Source organism: Gadus morhua, chromosome 8 (genome assembly GCF_902167405.1).
Source record: "Gadus morhua chromosome 8, gadMor3.0, whole genome shotgun sequence".
NCBI classification, from domain to species: Eukaryota; Metazoa; Chordata; class Actinopteri; order Gadiformes; family Gadidae; genus Gadus; species Gadus morhua.
Genome location: NC_044055.1, coordinates 12668138 through 12685461, shown reverse-complemented (window position 1 = coordinate 12685461; position 17324 = coordinate 12668138). Strand labels below are relative to the sequence as shown.

General features: G+C 45.0%; 1 protein-coding gene across 1 annotated transcript; it reads right to left on the bottom strand.

Moving 5' to 3' along the window:
• Positions 1-804: 804 nt before the first annotated feature.
• Positions 805-16369, bottom strand: ttpa (tocopherol (alpha) transfer protein). The gene is made up of 5 exons (XM_030364343.1): positions 16073-16369; positions 14546-14699; positions 5593-5786; positions 2442-2552; positions 805-2185 (listed from the first exon to the last, which is right to left on the bottom strand). The coding sequence occupies exons 1-5, from the start codon at positions 16253-16255 to the stop codon at positions 1904-1906; spliced, it is 924 nt and encodes a 307-aa protein (XP_030220203.1). The 5' UTR covers positions 16256-16369; the 3' UTR covers positions 805-1903.
• Between the last annotated feature and the right edge of the window lie 955 nt (positions 16370-17324).

Here is a 17324-nt window from a genome sequence, read left to right as displayed (position 1 = left end):
TCAGCCCTCAGTGAAGTGACTGTCTCTGGTTCTTCCACTTCCTCATCAACCTGAAGCATAGTCCGCAATCATTTTGGGACAATTGCTGAACTGCCTTTATCTGAATAAAAAATAATTAATGTCAAGAGACACCTTAAGATTTTGATTCGCTGCACGTATTTTTTAGCACTTCAGGGCTGCTGCAAGTGATGGAAGAGGTTGGACGTACTTAACCCTTTAGTTGATACAAATTTGAAGCACTCTGTACAAAATACCTGATACCTTAATTCGTCAGACACCTTGTACCAAAACATTTCAAAACAATGGAGCCATTTGTCGTCAGTTTACATTGCAAACTCCTCGGCGCCGCGTTTGCTGGCGGACCCTATGTTTCGCGCCGTAGGGGATTTAAAAAAGTGACGTGGGGGGCCGGGCCGGGGCCGAGTGTTTGTGAGGCACAGCGGGAGAGAGATAAGCAGAGTTACGAAATAGCAGGCGGCAGTCGCGGTTAGTCGCGGTTTGAAACTGCTGTTATTTGTATCAAATGTGCTGTACATTCAACGCAAATTAGACTATATCGATGTTGACGATACGTCTCTTTCGAAAAAAAATATCGATAATATTTCAAATGTCGATATATCGCCCAGCCCTACTGTCAATCACAGGATTGTGAATGCCACACGTACAAGAAACGTACAAGTTTACTTTTCTGCTCTCTCTCAACAGCTCTCAAGCCTACAGGACCTTCAAGTTGGCTAATTAAAATCATGCAACCTTCAGGTAGTAAAATACAAACATCAAATTCCAGCACACATGAATCCTTAATACACTGAAGAAATACAACATTACTTATTTATTAAATGCCAAAGTGACCTTTCTAAACTGTCTTCAATCATGTCCAATGGCACACACAACTGAACACTGAATATAGACTATTTAAAACAGACTATTATAAAAAGGTAGATCGCCCAGTAATATATTTCACAATTTTTCCTTTGGTCAACAGTTAAAACACTAAAATCAAAGCTATAATACTGGCTGTTAAATACAGTTTAAATACCTTGAATTAAAAAAAAAAAAAACGTTTAAATAACCCATGGCTCCAACTGTTCAGAATAAGAGAGGAGAGGAGAGAAGGAGAGGAGAGTGGAAGAGAAGAGAAGAGAAGAGAAGAGAAGAGAAGAGGAGAGGGACAGAGTAGAATGTTATAAGAATGATATTTAATATCACATTTAATATTGATAATATTATGAATAGGACGGATAGTACACTAGGTGACCATCACACACACACACACACACACACACACACACACACACACACACACACACACACACACACACACACACACACACACACACACACACACACACACACACACAAACACACACCTTAGAACAGATTCCCCTTAGCACAACATATATCTGTTCCAATGACAAACATCACATGCTACACTATGTGCTATGCTATGGGCTAAGGGCTATGTTAAGTGCTAGGTGCTACACCCCTCCCCTCTTATCTCAGGAATGAGTTGCTTCTACTGGGCAGTGATTGGGGAGAGAGGCGGGACCTCATGTCCAGAGCATCTGGGCGGGCAGTGGGCTCTGCAGGCTGTCTGAACTGGCTTCACTGGAGAAATACCAGTTAGTGAAGTTCAGCTCAGGGACACTGACAGTTACAAGAGGATGCACATTGTGTTTGGGTGGAGCCGCAATACCATAACTCATGACCTTCTTTCAGCCTCCTGCTCCTGCTCCTCCTTCTCCTGCTGAGGCTCCTCCTCATCCTGCTGAGGCTCCTCCTCCTCCTCCTGCTAATGCACCTCCTTCTGCTGGTGCACCTCCTCCTCCTCCTGCTGAGGCTCCTCCTTCTCCTGCTGAGGCTCCTCCTGCTCCTCCTGCTGAGGCTCCTCCTCCTCCTCCTGCTAGTGCACCTCCTCCTGATGGTGCACCTCCTGCTCCTCCTGCTGAGGCTCCTCCTCATCCTCCTCCTCCTCTCCTCCCGTGATCTGGTTGCCGGCGGTGACGTCGCCCGTGCGATGGGCGGCGATCTGCTCGAGCAGCCGCTCGGACTGGAGCAGCCGATTGGCCCATTGCTGACACACCCCCTCCAGCCCAGGCCCCTCCCCCCCGTACTCCGGGGGGAGGAGGGAGGTGGGGAAGAAGTCTGTCAGCGAGTCGTGGTAGTTGAAGCCGTGCATGTGCACCTGGGGACACCAGGTCAACCAATCACAGGGCATATCACCATATATGGGCCAGAGGAAGGACACACGCAGCGGCTACGCTTTAAACCAATCAGGACAAGGCAGGGGGCGGAGACAGGAAGCAGGTCATAATAACCACATAATAATCACTAATAATTCATGTCCGACATAAGGCTACAATACCGTGAGCACAGCCCGGGGATCGTTGGTTACTGTATGAATATGTATAAATAATGGTAATTATTGACAGGTAACTCACCCTCTTTTTTATCTTGTCTGGCAGGAAGGGGCGGAGCATCGCGAAGACCGGCCCGAAGAAGATCGGCTCGTTGATAAGGTGGATCGCCTTCACCTTCAGAGGGAATGAGTCCTACACACATTTTGTATACATGTTATACAACATTTTATACACGTTATATAAAATGTTACACACATGTTACACACACATGTTATTCAAATGTTACACACATGTTATATAACATGTTATACACATGTTGCATAAAATGTTATGTTATGTTCAGTGCCTGTTTTATTGTCACCTGACGTTTCGATCTCTAGGGATCTTCATCAGGCATTGAAAACAATGGGTTAGATGACTTCTATCACATCATATTTTATTACCATTTTGTTATACCTTTCCTGTACAGTGTCCTTGGGTGGCATGAAAGGCACTTGAAATAAAATGTATTATTATTATTACTATTGTTATTATTATTAATATTATTATTATTATATATATATATTAGTATTATGTTGTGTATATATATATAAGTATTATGTAGTATATATCTGTTAGTATTATGGTGTATATATATATTAGTATTATGTAGTATATTAGTATTATGTAGTATGTATATATATTATTATTATTTTGTGGTATATATATATATATGTGTATTATGTAGTATATATTTGTATTATGTAGTAAATATCTATAAGTATTATGTAGGATATATAAATCAGTATTATGTTGTATATATATTAGAAGGTTGTATGTATATATTAGCATTATGTTGCGTGTATATATATATCTTAGTATTATGTAGTATATATCTATTAGTATTATGGGGTATATACACAATGTGGTATATATATTTGTATTATGTAGTGTATATATGTATACTAGTATTATGTAATATATATATATTAGTATTATGTGGTATATTTAAGCAATAGATCACGCCAGGCTGTGGTATGTGCTCATTATACCACTGTTAAGGGGCGTTGTCCGGCCCCGACACGCAGCGGAGGGCCGGCGACCCCCTTCAATTTACCCCCTTCATTATACCACTGTGAAGGGGGTCGCCGGCCCTCCGCTGCGCATCGGGGCCGGACAACGCCCCTTAACAGTGGTATAATGAGCACATACCACAGCCTGGCGTGATCTATTGCCTAAGTAACCCTACATGCCCACTACCTCCGTCAGTCAATGGACGTGGGAAGGCGTTGCTGACTGATGGGGGAGTAGTCTTTGCAGATGCATCCGTCAGCCAATCAAATCGGTTCGCCGGGTTCTTCCCGCTTCTTCCTGCTTGTTGCGAGGCAAGATGACCCGCTTTCCCACTTTCCAGTATCGTCAGAGCCCGAGTCGCGTCACAGTGCTTAAATTTGCATACGTGATCTGATTGGATGACGGATCCGTCGCATCCGAAAAAGTTGAACGTTTTTCAACTTCTTGACTGAGCCGAAGGCTCCAACGGAACGGACGGATCCACAATGCATTGCGCGTCCGTCCCCATTCAAAGTCAATGGGGATCAGTCAACGGACGGAGGTAGTGGGCACGGGGCGTAATGCCCCGTGCCCACTACATGCGTCCGTTGACTGATGTGGGAAGGCGTGGCTGACTGATGGGGGAGTAGTCTTTGCAGAGGCATCCGTCAGCCAATCAAATCGCTTTGCCGGGTTCTTCCCGCTACTTCCTGCTTGTTGCGATGCAAGATGACCCGCTTTCCCGCTTTCCAGTATCGTCAGAGCCCGAGTCGCGTCACAGTGCTTAAATTTGCATACGCGATCTGATTGGATGACGGATCCGTCGCTGCCGAAAAAGTTGAACATTTTTCAACTTTTTGACTGAGCCATGACTGAGCCGACGGCTCCAACGGAACGGACGGATCCACAATGCATTGCGCGTCCGTCCCCATTGAAAGTCAATGGGGATCAGTCGACGGACGCATGTAGTGGGCACGGGGCATAAGGGATAATGTATAGAACGCCGGTCATTATCGAGAAAATAAGCCCCGACAGGGCGAACTGGACACCGACGCGCAGCGGAGGTGTCTTGCTTCGCCATGAAGGGGCTTATTTTTTTCTAAGTTCTATACATTATCCCGCTTATTACACGGCTACTTCCCGAAACGAAACAATTTATTTACAATGTATTTGTTACCAGCATTCATAGTGTTGATCAGCAGAGAAATAGTCCGCCCAAGACGTTGAAGTCATCGCTTAGCAACCGACAGCACTTGGGTTGATACATATCCCGCTTATTACATTGACAAGTTACCGGACTACGTGCGGAGTGATACCAAGGCAAAAAGTCCTTTTGGTTACCTTGACAGCGGTCATTATTCATCCGTTGCCAATGAATTATCCAAAAATAATTGACCGCCGGAAGTTGTGAAGTGCCCATGCAAGTGAACGGAACGTTGTAATAATGGTATATATCTATTAGTATAATGTGGTAGATGTATATATATTATTATTATGCAGTATATATATATTAGTATTATGTAGTAAATATATATTAGTATTATGTGGTAGTGGTATATATATATATATTAGTATTATGTGGTATATGCATATTAATAATAAAATAATAATAAATGAAATGTATATAGCGCTTAATATGGTACTCTAAGACGCTTGTATATAAGTATTATATAATATATATATATATATATATATATATATATATATATATATATATATATACATATATATTATATTATATTATTATATATTAGTATTATGTGGTATATATATATTAGTATTATATAGTATATATATTAGTATTAGTTAGCATATATATATTAGAATTATGTGGTATATATTCGTATATATCTATTAGTATTATGTAGTATATATATATATATATATATATATATATATATATTTGTATGATGTAGTAAATATATATTAGTATTATGTGTTGTATATATTAGTATTTTGTAGTATAAATGTATATTCATATTATGTGGTATATATATTGCTATATATGTGGTAAATATGTACATTGGTATTATTTGGTATATATATTAGTATTATGTAGTATATATATTTGTATTATGTGGTATATATATATTCGTATTATGTGGTATATTAATATTATGTAGTACATCTATTAGTATTATGTGGTATATATATTCGTATTATGTTGTATATATATATATATTCGTATATATCTACTGACCACGAGTACAGAGGAGATCTTGCGGGCGAGGGAGGGGTTAATCTGGAGGGCGTGACTGAAGCTCCAACCCTCCAGGTCAAAGATCACCTTGACCCCCCTCTGCTGGGTCTCCGTCTCCATGGCGATGACCTCTGATGTCATCAGGCTGACCCTGAACACCTGGATGGCCGTCCAGTCCTTAGGATTCCAGCGACCTGCACACACACACACACACACACACACACACACACACACACACACACACACACACACACACACACACACACACACACACACACACACACACACACACACACACACACACAGAGAATTGTATTGAAACAGAGAACATTTGTGTAATAGCTATGAGCTAATTTCCTTTTAATTCTCACAATGCAGATATGCAGATACACGCACATTTATGAGGGGCCGTATGGGACATTATTCAGATTGAGCATGCGCATACACATATGAAACCAAAGTCATCACATACTATACGGAAAACGTTGCACGCATACAAGTGAAAAGCTTTTACATACACAAGTGAAACACTTACAAACAACTACACAATTATACGCTCACATACACAATTGAAAGGCTTGCATAAAAGCTAGTGAAAACTTTTACATTGACTACTGAAATGCTTTCACACATACTAGTAAAATGTTCTCATATACACAGCTGAAAAATGTCCTCTCAAACACAAATATGAAACCATTCACATACTATACTGAAAACTCCACACATACACAAGTTAAGGCTTTTACATACACATCTGAAACAACTTCACTCAAACAACTGAAAAGCTCTCGTAACAACTAGTGAAACCTTTTACAGACTACTGAAATGCTTTCACATGTACTAGTAAAATGTGCTCATATACACAGTTGAAAAATTCTCTCTCACATACACATATGAAACTATTCACATACTATAGTGAAAACCTCAGACATGTATGTGAAAGTGTTTCACTCATATGTGTGTGAGGAATTCAGCGAAAACGGAAGGCGCTTCAGTTGAAACGGAAGGTGGTTGAAAAAAGAAAGCGCGCAATTCAGACAAAGAATAGACACAGACATATGCTACAGACACAGGCGCTACACTGATGTCTGATGGACAACAGCCTACAGGTAGCCGTCACTATGCGTTCCAACCAAACGCGACGGGGCGACACGACTCCATACAAAGTCAACGTAGAGACGCAAATTTCTCATCTCTCATCTTCATCCGCTTATCCGGGGTCGGGTCGCGGGGGGAGCAGCTCAAGCAGGGGGCCCCAGACTTCCCTTTCCCGGGCCACATTGACCAGCTCTGACGGGGGGATCCCGAGGCTTTCCCAGGCCAGTGTTGAGATATAATCTCTCCACCTAGTCCTGGGTCTTCCCCAAGGTCTCCTCCCCACTGGACGTGCCTGAAACACCTCCCAAGGGAGGCGCCCAGTGGGCATCCTTACCAGATGCACGAACCACCTCAGCTGACTCCTTTCTAAGTAATGGAGCAGCGGCTCTAATCCAAGTTCCTCACGGATGGCTGAGCTTCTCACCCTATCCCTAAGGGAGACGCCAGCCACTCTTCTGAGAAAACTCATCTCGGCCGCTTGTACCCTTAATCTCGTCCTTTCGGTCATCACCCAACCCTCATGACCATAGGTGAGGATAGGAACGAAGATCGACCGGTAGATTGAGAGCTTTGCCTTGCGGCTCAGCTCTCTTTTCACAACAACGGTGCGGTAAAGCGAATGCAATACCGCCCCCGCTGCTCTGATTCTCCGGCCAATCTCACGCTCCATCGTACCCTCACTCGCGAACAAGACCCCGAGGTACTTGAACTCATTCACTTGGGCTAAGGACTCATTTCCTACCCGGAGTAAGCAATCCACCGGTTTCCTGCTAAGAGTCATGGCCTCAGATTTAGCGGTGCTGATCCTCATCCCAGCCGCTTCACACTCGGCCGCCAGCCGATCCAGTGAGTGCTGAAGGTCACAGGCCGATGATCCAATGAGGACATCGGCCTCATTGGATCATCTGCAAAAAGCAGTGACGAGATCATCTACAAAAAGCAGTGACGAGATCCTCAGACCACCGAACTGCAACCCCTCCCCACCACAGACGCAAATTGTGACGCTAGAAAAATCTGCGGCAAGATTTGAAAATGTTGCACGGACTGAACGCCCTGGTACGGGCAAGTTTGTTCAGAGAGATTTAGTAGCACGACACGACGCAACTATTTGAACTTTTGCCGTGACAGTGGTGTGATGAAAGCCAATCAGCGTTGACTCCCTGAGTGACGTCACGTAACAGCCAATCGGCGTTCCAACGGCCAACTGTTCCCTGCAGTGCAGTCCGGAGTGAACCGCAACATGGAGGAGAAATTGATTGTGGCCGTTTGCGACTCCCGGAGCTCTATATATAAAAGTATATAGTATTACCTCCCCAATGTGTTGCTACCTTGCCATGGTGGGGAGGCTTGTGTGCCTCCGTGACCCTGAGGACTATACCAGCGGGGGCTAGGCTCCTGACAGCAGTGGCGGTTTTAGGTACGGGCGAACCAGGCAGCCGCCCGGGGCAGCATATTTGTGGGGGGCGCCAAGTCACATGGGGGGCGCCATGAGCAGTAAAAACCAGGGGTACGAGGAAATAATTGGAAAACAAGGCTTGGGGGAGATGAATGATGATGGGGATAGATTTGCCAACCTGTGTGCCGCTACGAGCCTTGTCATCGGCGGGAGCTTTTTCCAACACAAACGGATACATAGGGCCACCTGGGTGTCACCCGATCTGATGAAAGAAAATCAGATCGACCATGTCGGCATCGGGAATAAGTTCAGAAGATCTCTTGAAGATGGACGGGTTAGAAGGGAAGCGGATGATGCATCAGACCACCATCTCCTCGGTGCCCGCATGAAACTCAGGCTGAGGCGGAACTTGACAGGGCAAACCAGTCAACGCCAGTGGTACAACACCACTGCTCTGAAAGAAACAGCAAGGCTAGAAGAGTTTAGAACCACACTCTCCAAAAAGGCCTGGATTATACAACAGTGGATTGAGGGAGAGACCATGGATGAAAAGTGGCAGAGCATTGAAGAGGCGGTAACATCAATGTCAGGAAGTGCTAGGTAACAAAAAGCAGGGGCAAAAAGAATGGATCTCAGCGGGAACCTTAGAAAAGATCCAGGAGAGGAAAAGGATGAAGGCAGAAATAAGCAGCAGCCGCACACATGCTAGAAAAGCCAAGGCCCAAGAGCAGTACTCAGAAGCAAATAGAATAGTTAAGAGGAGTATAAGGGCAGACAAGATCATTTACATAGAGGCACTGGCAGCAGAGGCAGAAGATGCGTCTCAAAAGGGTAACATGAGGGAGCTGCATACCAACATAAAGAGCATTCAGGTAAGTTCAGTCAACCAGAGAGGCCAGTGAGGGACAGAAAAGGGAACACTATTCCAGGGCTAGAACAGCAAAAGCGTAGATGGGCAGAGCATTTTGAGGATCCCTTGAACAGACCTTCTCCATCGAACCCAGCAAATATCCAGCCAGCCAACTGTGACCTTCCTATCGATTGTGACGTTCCATCGAAGGAAGAAATGTATAAGGCCATCGAGCAACTGAGAAACGCAAAGTCAGCCGGTCCAGACACCATTCCTGCACAAGCTTTGAAAGTGGATGAAGTGACCACTGTGGAAATGCTCTATCCCTTATTCCAAAACATCTGGAAGGAGGAAGACATTTCAACAGAGAGTGGAAGGAGGGCTACCTCATCAAGCTCCCAAAGAAGGGTGACCTTAGTCCCTGCTCCAACTACAGGAGGATAACACTGCTGTCAACCCAAGGCAAGATTTTTAATAGAGTCCTCCTGAACAGGATGAAAGATGCAGTCGACCCACATCTCCGAGATCAACAAGCTGGTTTCAGGAAGAGTAGATCCTGCACAGAGCAGAAAACAACCCTGCAGATTAGCCTGGAACAGTCCTTGGAGTCGAACTCAGCTCTCAATTGTATGACTATGAGAAGGCGTTTGACAGTGTGGATAGGCAGACCAGCTGGAGAGTGTTGAGACACTAAGGCGTACCACCAAGATTACTAACATCATCAGGAACTCATATGAAGGAATGACCTGCAGAATGGTTCATGGCCAGCAGCTTACCGATGCCTTCAAAGTGCAAATAGGGTTGAGGCAAGGATGCCTGCCTACTGTCACCCTTCCTTTTCCTGTTGGCGATGGATTGGGTAATGAAAACATCAAATGCCCAGAAGAGGAATGGCATCCAATGGACACCTTGGACACAATTGGATGACCTCGACTTTGCTGATGACCTGGCACTTCTTCCCCACACCCAGCAACAAATGCAGAAGACCACTATCATCGCAACTCACTCAGCATGCCTCGGCCTCACTATACACAAAGGGAAGAGCAAGATCCTCAAAGTAAACAATAACCACACAACCCCCATCATGCTAGAGGGAGAAGCACTGGAGGAAGTGGAAAGCTTTGCCTATCTTGGCAGTGTAGTCGACAAGCTGGGAGGGACAGATGCTGACATGAAGGTTCGGATTAGAAAGGCAAAGGCAGCTTTCCACCAGCTGAAGAAAGTCTCGGGATTCTCTGAGCTGCCTAGGAACACCAAGATCAGGATCTTTAACTCCATGCTAAAGCCTGTTCTTCTGTACAGTGCAGAGACCTGGAGTACAACGGTCACCACCATGAAGAAAATCCAGTCCTTTATCAACAACCGTCTCAGACGAATCCTAAGAGTACGCTGGCCGAACACCATAAGTACCCTGGAGCTGTGGCAGCAAACAGGACAGCAGCCTGTGGAGGAAGAGATCCTCCGAAGATGCTGGAGATGGGTTGGCCATACCCTTCAAAAGGCTGCATCCAGCAGTGCAAGACACGCCCTCTTTTGGAATCCGCAAGGGAAATAAAAGAGAAGCAGGCCAAGAAACAGCTGGCGCCGTGACCTGGATGCAGATGTGAAAAAGTATGGCCATACATGGGGACAGTTGGCGTAAGAAGAAGAAAGAGGAATATAATATTATAGTATATAAATATCAATATAATATTAGATATAATATCACGGCCAGAGCTTTGTGCGCCTCCGGATGATATTGTAGCGTCATTGGGTTTGGGAGATTGGGGCGGGCCTTAGCGGGGTGAGCTCTCGTGCGGTTTCGACTTTGGGGTGTTTGTTGTGGTTACCGGCGTTGTCGTGGTTACAGGGCTAGTTTGGGTTCCAATGGATTATTAGCGGTGGTATCTAATTATTAGCTGTCTAATCAATTCTTCATTCACCGAAAATCCCTGAAATTTGGGGTTGCTAACTCTCTAACTAACTCTGCTAAGAACTCTAGTGCCACAAACAGGTCAAAGTTGGACATGCATTCATGTTTATAACTTTTAACCCATTCATCAAATTTTCACAAACAAGGACGCACCTTATGTTGTCATTTTCTGCCATCTTGGTTTTTATCAAAAACCTTCAAAATGCATCTCCTATCACAAATTTTCCCATCCAATCTTCACAAAACTTGGCATAGATGCTCTACAGAACATGCTTCACACAAGTTATTTACTAGATTTCTCAAATTCAAAACTGTTTGGCCGCGACAGTCAATTAAATTCGTCTGCAAAGCCGCCAAACAGGAAGTAAGCCAATTTCTCAGCAGCCCTTTGACATGTCCAAACTTGGTAAAAAGACCAATGACATCATCATGGGGACACTCATTAAATTTGGTGACCCTTGACCTCTAGGGGGCGCTGTAATTAATGAAGATGTGTTATAACTCCTCTCTATAATGAGTCAATTAAAAACTTATTGTCAATGTCTGGTGATACTGTCAGTCCAAACCATATAGCTAATAAATTATTTCTCATGGAAACATCGGAATTTGGCCGTGACAGTCAATCAAACTTGACGGCATAGCCGCCTAACAGGAAGTAAGCCCATTTCTCAGCAACTCTTTAACATATCATAGCCAAACTTGGTACATAGACTCATGACATCATTTACATTTACGGCATTCAGCAGACGCTTTTATCCAAAGCGACTTACAATAAGTACATTTGTCATAAGAAGTGAAACAATATATCGCTGTCGGTACAGATCATCATCCTGGGCACACCCAAACAATTTGGGTGCCAATCAAATTCGTCCGCAAAGCTGCCCAACAGGAAGTAAGCCAATTTCTCAGCAGCCCTTTGACCTATCATAACCAAACTAGGGGGCGCTTTAATTAATGAAGATGTGTTTTAACTCCTTTCTCTTCACATGATTATATTTCCAACTTGTTGTCAATGTCTGGTGATACTATCAGACCATTCCATTTAGATATTAAATTATTTCTCATGGAAACATCAGAATTTGGCCGCCATGTTGAAAGTTGTCAAACTCAATAGTACATAACCACAGGCCACAAACTCTGTCCAATCTTCATGAAACTTGTCCGATAAGATATTCAGTTCGAGCTGAACAAATTAAATGAACAGTTTTTCAAATTCAAAACCGATTTGCCATGACAGACAATCAAACTTAACGACGAAGCTGCCAAACAAGAAGTAAGCCCATTTCTCAGCCACTCTTTAACATATCATAGCCAAACTTGTTAAACAGGAAGTAAGCCCATTTCTCAGCAGCCCTTTGACGTATCATAACCAAACATATTAAAAAGACAAATGACATCACCATGGGGACACTCATTAAATTTGGTGACCCTTGACCTATAGGGGGCGCTGTAATTAATGAAGATGTGTTTTAACTCCTCTCTCTACACATGATTATATTAAAAACGTATTGTCAATGTCTGGTGATACTGTCAGACCAACCCATATAGCTAATAAATTATTTCTCATGGTAGATTTGTCATAAGAAGTGAAACAATATATTGCTGTCGGTACAGATCATCATCCTGGGGACACCCAAACAATTTGGTAACCTTTAAAGGAGACATATTATGGTGTTTTCTCAACAAGTTAACATAGTATTTGAGTTCCAGAAAACATGTTTTGAAGCTGTTTGCTGGAAATAGCTTTTAGGAAAAAATCTTGCCTACCGCTATGCCCCTGTTTCAATCCCTTCAGAATGCGTTGTTTCTGTTGTCTGTAGATTTAATGCAAATGAGCTGCTGCCCATTGACCAATGAGCAGTCAGACTGAACCACAGCATGGAGGAGAAGGGATTGTTGCCGTTTGCGGACTCCTAGAGCTCTATATCTATATAATATAATATAATAATAATAATATTATATATGGGTATTTATTTAATATTAGATCTAATATCACGGCCAAAAGCAATGTGCGCCTCGGATGATATAATGAATCATAAAGACTACGTCTGACGTCTCTGGTACTTACACAACAAGTATAGACTCGTAGTGGGGGATATCTCGTTATATCCATGGTTGAGAAGAATTGGGGGAAATGTATTATGGCCTTGACTCTCTGAAATCCGTGAACCGATACATGGAGGAGAAAGGGATTGTACTCCGGGAGCTGAGCTGCCGGACTGCCGCCGAGCTCCCCCCGCCGGACCTGCCAGCTTTGGCGGCGAGGCTTCGGTGGCGGCCGGCGGGGCTAGCTCGGCAGCAGTCCGGCAGTTCAGCTCATTGAGTGCAATCCCTTTCTCCTCCATGTCTCCTCCTTAAACAAGTTTCACATCAAACTTGTTTTGATGTGAAACTTGTTTAAATTGTTGAAGGCCGTGTGTCTGACGTAGATCTATCTTGTTACTGTGGGTAAATTCTGCTTGCGGACACATCGTGTTACCTTGCGACGACGTGGACGGTCAACGCACCAAACGATCGCAGTATGACATACGTATGACAGCCCCGATCCGTATGCAGATGTTGTTAGCAGCAAGTCGATTCCAGCCCTTAGACAGCAACTTCAATGTATTTTCATTGTGATAACCATTTGCCTATAGTCTTCATTGTAAGTGAAATTACTGATACGGCCATCATGTAGCCACCTAACAAATTATGTTTGTCAACCAAAATTAGTTTATTAAGTCATATTCTGCTTGGCCCCCTAATTGCTGCTCGCAGCTATATTATTAGATATTTATATATTATATTATATACAACAATCCCTTTCTCCTCCAAGCTGCGGTTCACTCTGGACTGCACCGCAGGGAATGGTTGGCCGGTTGAATGCTGATTGGCTGTCATCACGTGCAACATTCAAATATTTAATCTCGAGCGAAAGTGTTGCGTGATAATACTTGCACAAATCACACAGTGACGGCTACCTGTAGGCTGTTGTTGAGCAGACATCAGTGTAGCGCCTGTGTCTGTAGCATATGTCTGTGTCTATTCTTTGAATGAATTGCGCGCTTTCTTTTTTCAACCACCGATTCAACTGAAACACCTTCCGCTTTCACTGAAATCCTCCCACACATGAGTGAAACACTTTCACATTCACTAGTTCTTATGCATGCTTTTCAGTTGTGTATGTGAGAATATGATTTTTCCGTTGTTTGTGTGAGAGTGTTTCAGTTGTGTATGTAAAAGCTTTGCACTTGTATGTGTGCGAGGTTTTCAGTATAGTATGTGAATGAGTTTGGTTTCACATGTGCCTTGTGGCAACCCGGCCCGAGCCAATTAAGGACATGGAGAACACCTGAGGAACAGGTGGAGAAGCAGGGCTTAAATAGCCTGCTTCTCCACTCATTCGGGGCTCTCCCAGCCATGTGGCTCCTTACGGAGAGACCGGTCCTCGTGGGTGACGGGATTCCACCCACGAAGGCTGGGACCGTTGATTCCTCCCAGGTTTTTTCGTCTTTGTGTTTTCAGAGCCTTTGTGTTATGTTAAGGATTAAACATGCCATTATGGCTTTTCCACCCAAAGTTGTGTCATGTTTGGGAGGAGGTGGTTCGCTCACCGTGCCGGGTTGCCACAGTATGCGCATGCTCATTCTGAAAAATGTCCCATACGGCCCCTCCTACACATGCACAAAAACGCACACACACAAGCACACACACTTACATATCCTGTAGACCAGCACCCTGCAGCCACTGTGGTCTCTGAGCGGCAGGACGCCATGGTAACCGTTGTCGAGCAGCGCGGAGACGGAGCGCGGCGACAGACAGCCGCTGATCTCAGGGCTCTCCCTCCTCCAGCGCTGGTAGTTCAGCATCAGCTGGAACACAACCGGGTTAGACAGTCACCGCAGACAGGGAGGGGTTAGACAGTCACCGCAGACAGGGAGGGGTTAGACAGTCACCGCAGACAGGGAGGGGTTAGACAGTCACCGCAGACAGGGAGGGGTTAGACAGTCACCGCAGACAGGGAGGGGTTAGACAGTCACCGCAGACAGGGAGGGGTTAGACAGTCACCGAAGGCAGGGAGGGGTTAGACAGTCCCCGCAGAGAGGGAGGAATTAGACAGCAAAGTGCCAGGTCATTAAGGAGCAGGTAGGGGTTAGACAGTACAGAGACAGGTCATTAAGGAGCAGGTAGGGGTTAGACAGTACAGAGACAGGTCATTAAGGAGCAGGTAGGGGTTAGACAGTACAGAGACAGGTCATTAAGGAGCAGGTAGGGGTTAGACAGTACAGAGACAGGTCATTAAGGAGCAGGTAGGGGTTAGACAGTACAGAGACAGGTCATTAAGGGGCAGGTTGGGGTTAGACAGTACAGAGACGGCCTTTAAGGTGCAGGTAAGGGTCTATCACGTCATCCGAATCCAAGTTCATAAGGACCTCTTTCTCTTTCCTCTTCCTCTGTAGCTGAAGGCAACAGAGTATAGCATCCAACTTCCAACAACCCCAAACACACAGATGCGGTCTAGCCTACTCGATTTGGTCTTGAAATTCCCAAAGTCATTGCCTCATTCAATTTTTTGCAAACAAATAATCAAATAAAGAAAATACAGGTAGATTGTTTTATTTCAAACCATGCACATTTTTTAACATCTGAATAAGATATTTGGCTACAAAACAATATAGATCGATGTAAAAGTTGAGGGTAGCCATGACTGCGATATAGGGACCCATATCTCTGGTATTAATATATTTTCTCACGGAAAACAGTGGTGAGGAGCTTGGAGAAATTTGGCCATAGAAAATGATTGACGGTCGAGAGTGGGCCGAGATATTATGGGGCCGCCTTTTGCATGAAGGGGCCGCGCGGCTGTGACAGTCATGCCGCTCTCTGATTGGCAGGCCGGCTCAAACGGCCCACTAGAGCCCGAGGCCCGCGAATGCCATGGGACCAGTCTGTCACTGCTCGTGTGTGTATAACAGCTGATTAGTTGAATTTCCAAGAATCAGAGTGGGGGTTATTGACCCCCCGCGGGTCAGACTGTAGGAGGACAAGCGGTATTAGCGTGTTATTACTGACTGTAGGTGAGGTGTCTTCGAGATGACGAATTATCTGTTTAACGCCAAAGAATCAATATCCTAAATCAATCAATGAATCAATATCCTAGTAATCAACCGTCTCAAGTGAAGACGACTAAATGAAAGGCTCCACGTGTCGCTTCTCTTTCTCTCACCGGGGAGGGGGGTCTCACCTTCAGGGACAGCTCCACGTCCATGTCCCGGGCCCGGAGGAACTTGATGAGGAACCCGTCCGAGAAGTCCAGTATGTGCAGCGGGTCTAGTTCCGCCTGCGCCCGGAGCCTGAGCCGGACCACGGAGGACCGGACCAGGAACGAGTCGTCCGGGGAGAGTAGGTCCACCGACCCGGAGTTCATGGCTCCGACCCGGGCTGTATCGGCTCGGCGGGGGGCTGACGGAGAAACGCTGGAACCGACGGACGCAGAAGGCACTGGTAGTTGGGGAAGTTGGGACGAACTATGACTGCAGAGTAGACCGGGGGGGCGGAGCGTGGAGTGGGCGGGGTCAGATTCCTATAGATAGAAGCTGGATCCTAGAGCGTGTCCCTGAGTCTGGTTCTAAAGGTGATTTAGTTATACGTTAGGCTACTCTCCCTAACCAGACTTCAGGGTCATATCTAGAAGGGGCGTTTCACCTTCTGACGCCAGATTGATGGTTAGTGATGGTTGGTAGAGTGATGGTTAGCGATGGTTTGTAGAGTGATGGTTAGTGATAGTTTGTAGAGTGATAGTGATGGTTATTGATGGTTAGCATAGTGATGGTTAGTAGAGTTATAGTTAATGGTGGTTAGTGATGGTTAGTAGAGTGATGACCCTGGTATGCTAGGATCGGGTAACATAGGGTCCTGCTAACATAGGGTCCTGGTAACATAGGGTCTAGTAACATAGGGTCAGGGCTGGATAGTGCATGTCAGTAGACTGATGGTCAGTGTATTTGGATGGATAGTACAGTGATGTTAGTTGAGTGATGGTCAGTGTATAGGGATGGATAGTATAGTGATATCAGTAGAGTGATGGTTAGTGTAAAGGGATGGGTTAGTCTGGTTCCTAGTCATTACAGTGTGTGAGTTAGTGTTGTGTTAAGGCAGGGTCGGGTGTGTTGGGTAAGTTGAGGTGATGTTGTTGTAATGTTGTTGCAACCTTGTTGAAACGTTGTCACCTCGTCGCAACAGGAAGGAAGGCATCGAGGCTACAGGGGGACCTTCTCATGATACGTCCAGGAAAAGACCAGCTCAGCCACACAAACACTGGAACTCATTTATTATCACATCACGTTACACCTGCTCCTCTCTCCTCCTCTCTGCTCCTCTCTCCTCCTCTCTCCTCCTCTCTGCTCCTCTCTCCTCCTCTCTCCTCCTCTCTGCTCCTCTCTGCTCCTCTCTCCTCCTCTCTGCTCCTCTCTGCTCCTCCCTGCCCCCCTGCTCCT

What these genes read in the sequence shown, in the direction of transcription:
- ttpa (XM_030364343.1), bottom strand. Translation starts at nt 16,255, where the DNA reads ATGAACTCCGGGTCGGTGGACCTACTCTCCCCGGACGACTCGTTCCTG. An exon ending in ACGTGGAGCTGTCCCTGAAG is followed by an intron (nt 14,700 to 16,072) that starts GTGAGACCCCCC and finishes GTTGTGTTCCAG; the next exon opens with CTGATGCTGAACTACCAGCG. An exon ending in GGTGCTGGTCTACAGGATAT is followed by an intron (nt 5,787 to 14,545) that starts GTAAGTGTGTGT and finishes GTGTGTGTGCAG; the next exon opens with GTCGCTGGAATCCTAAGGAC.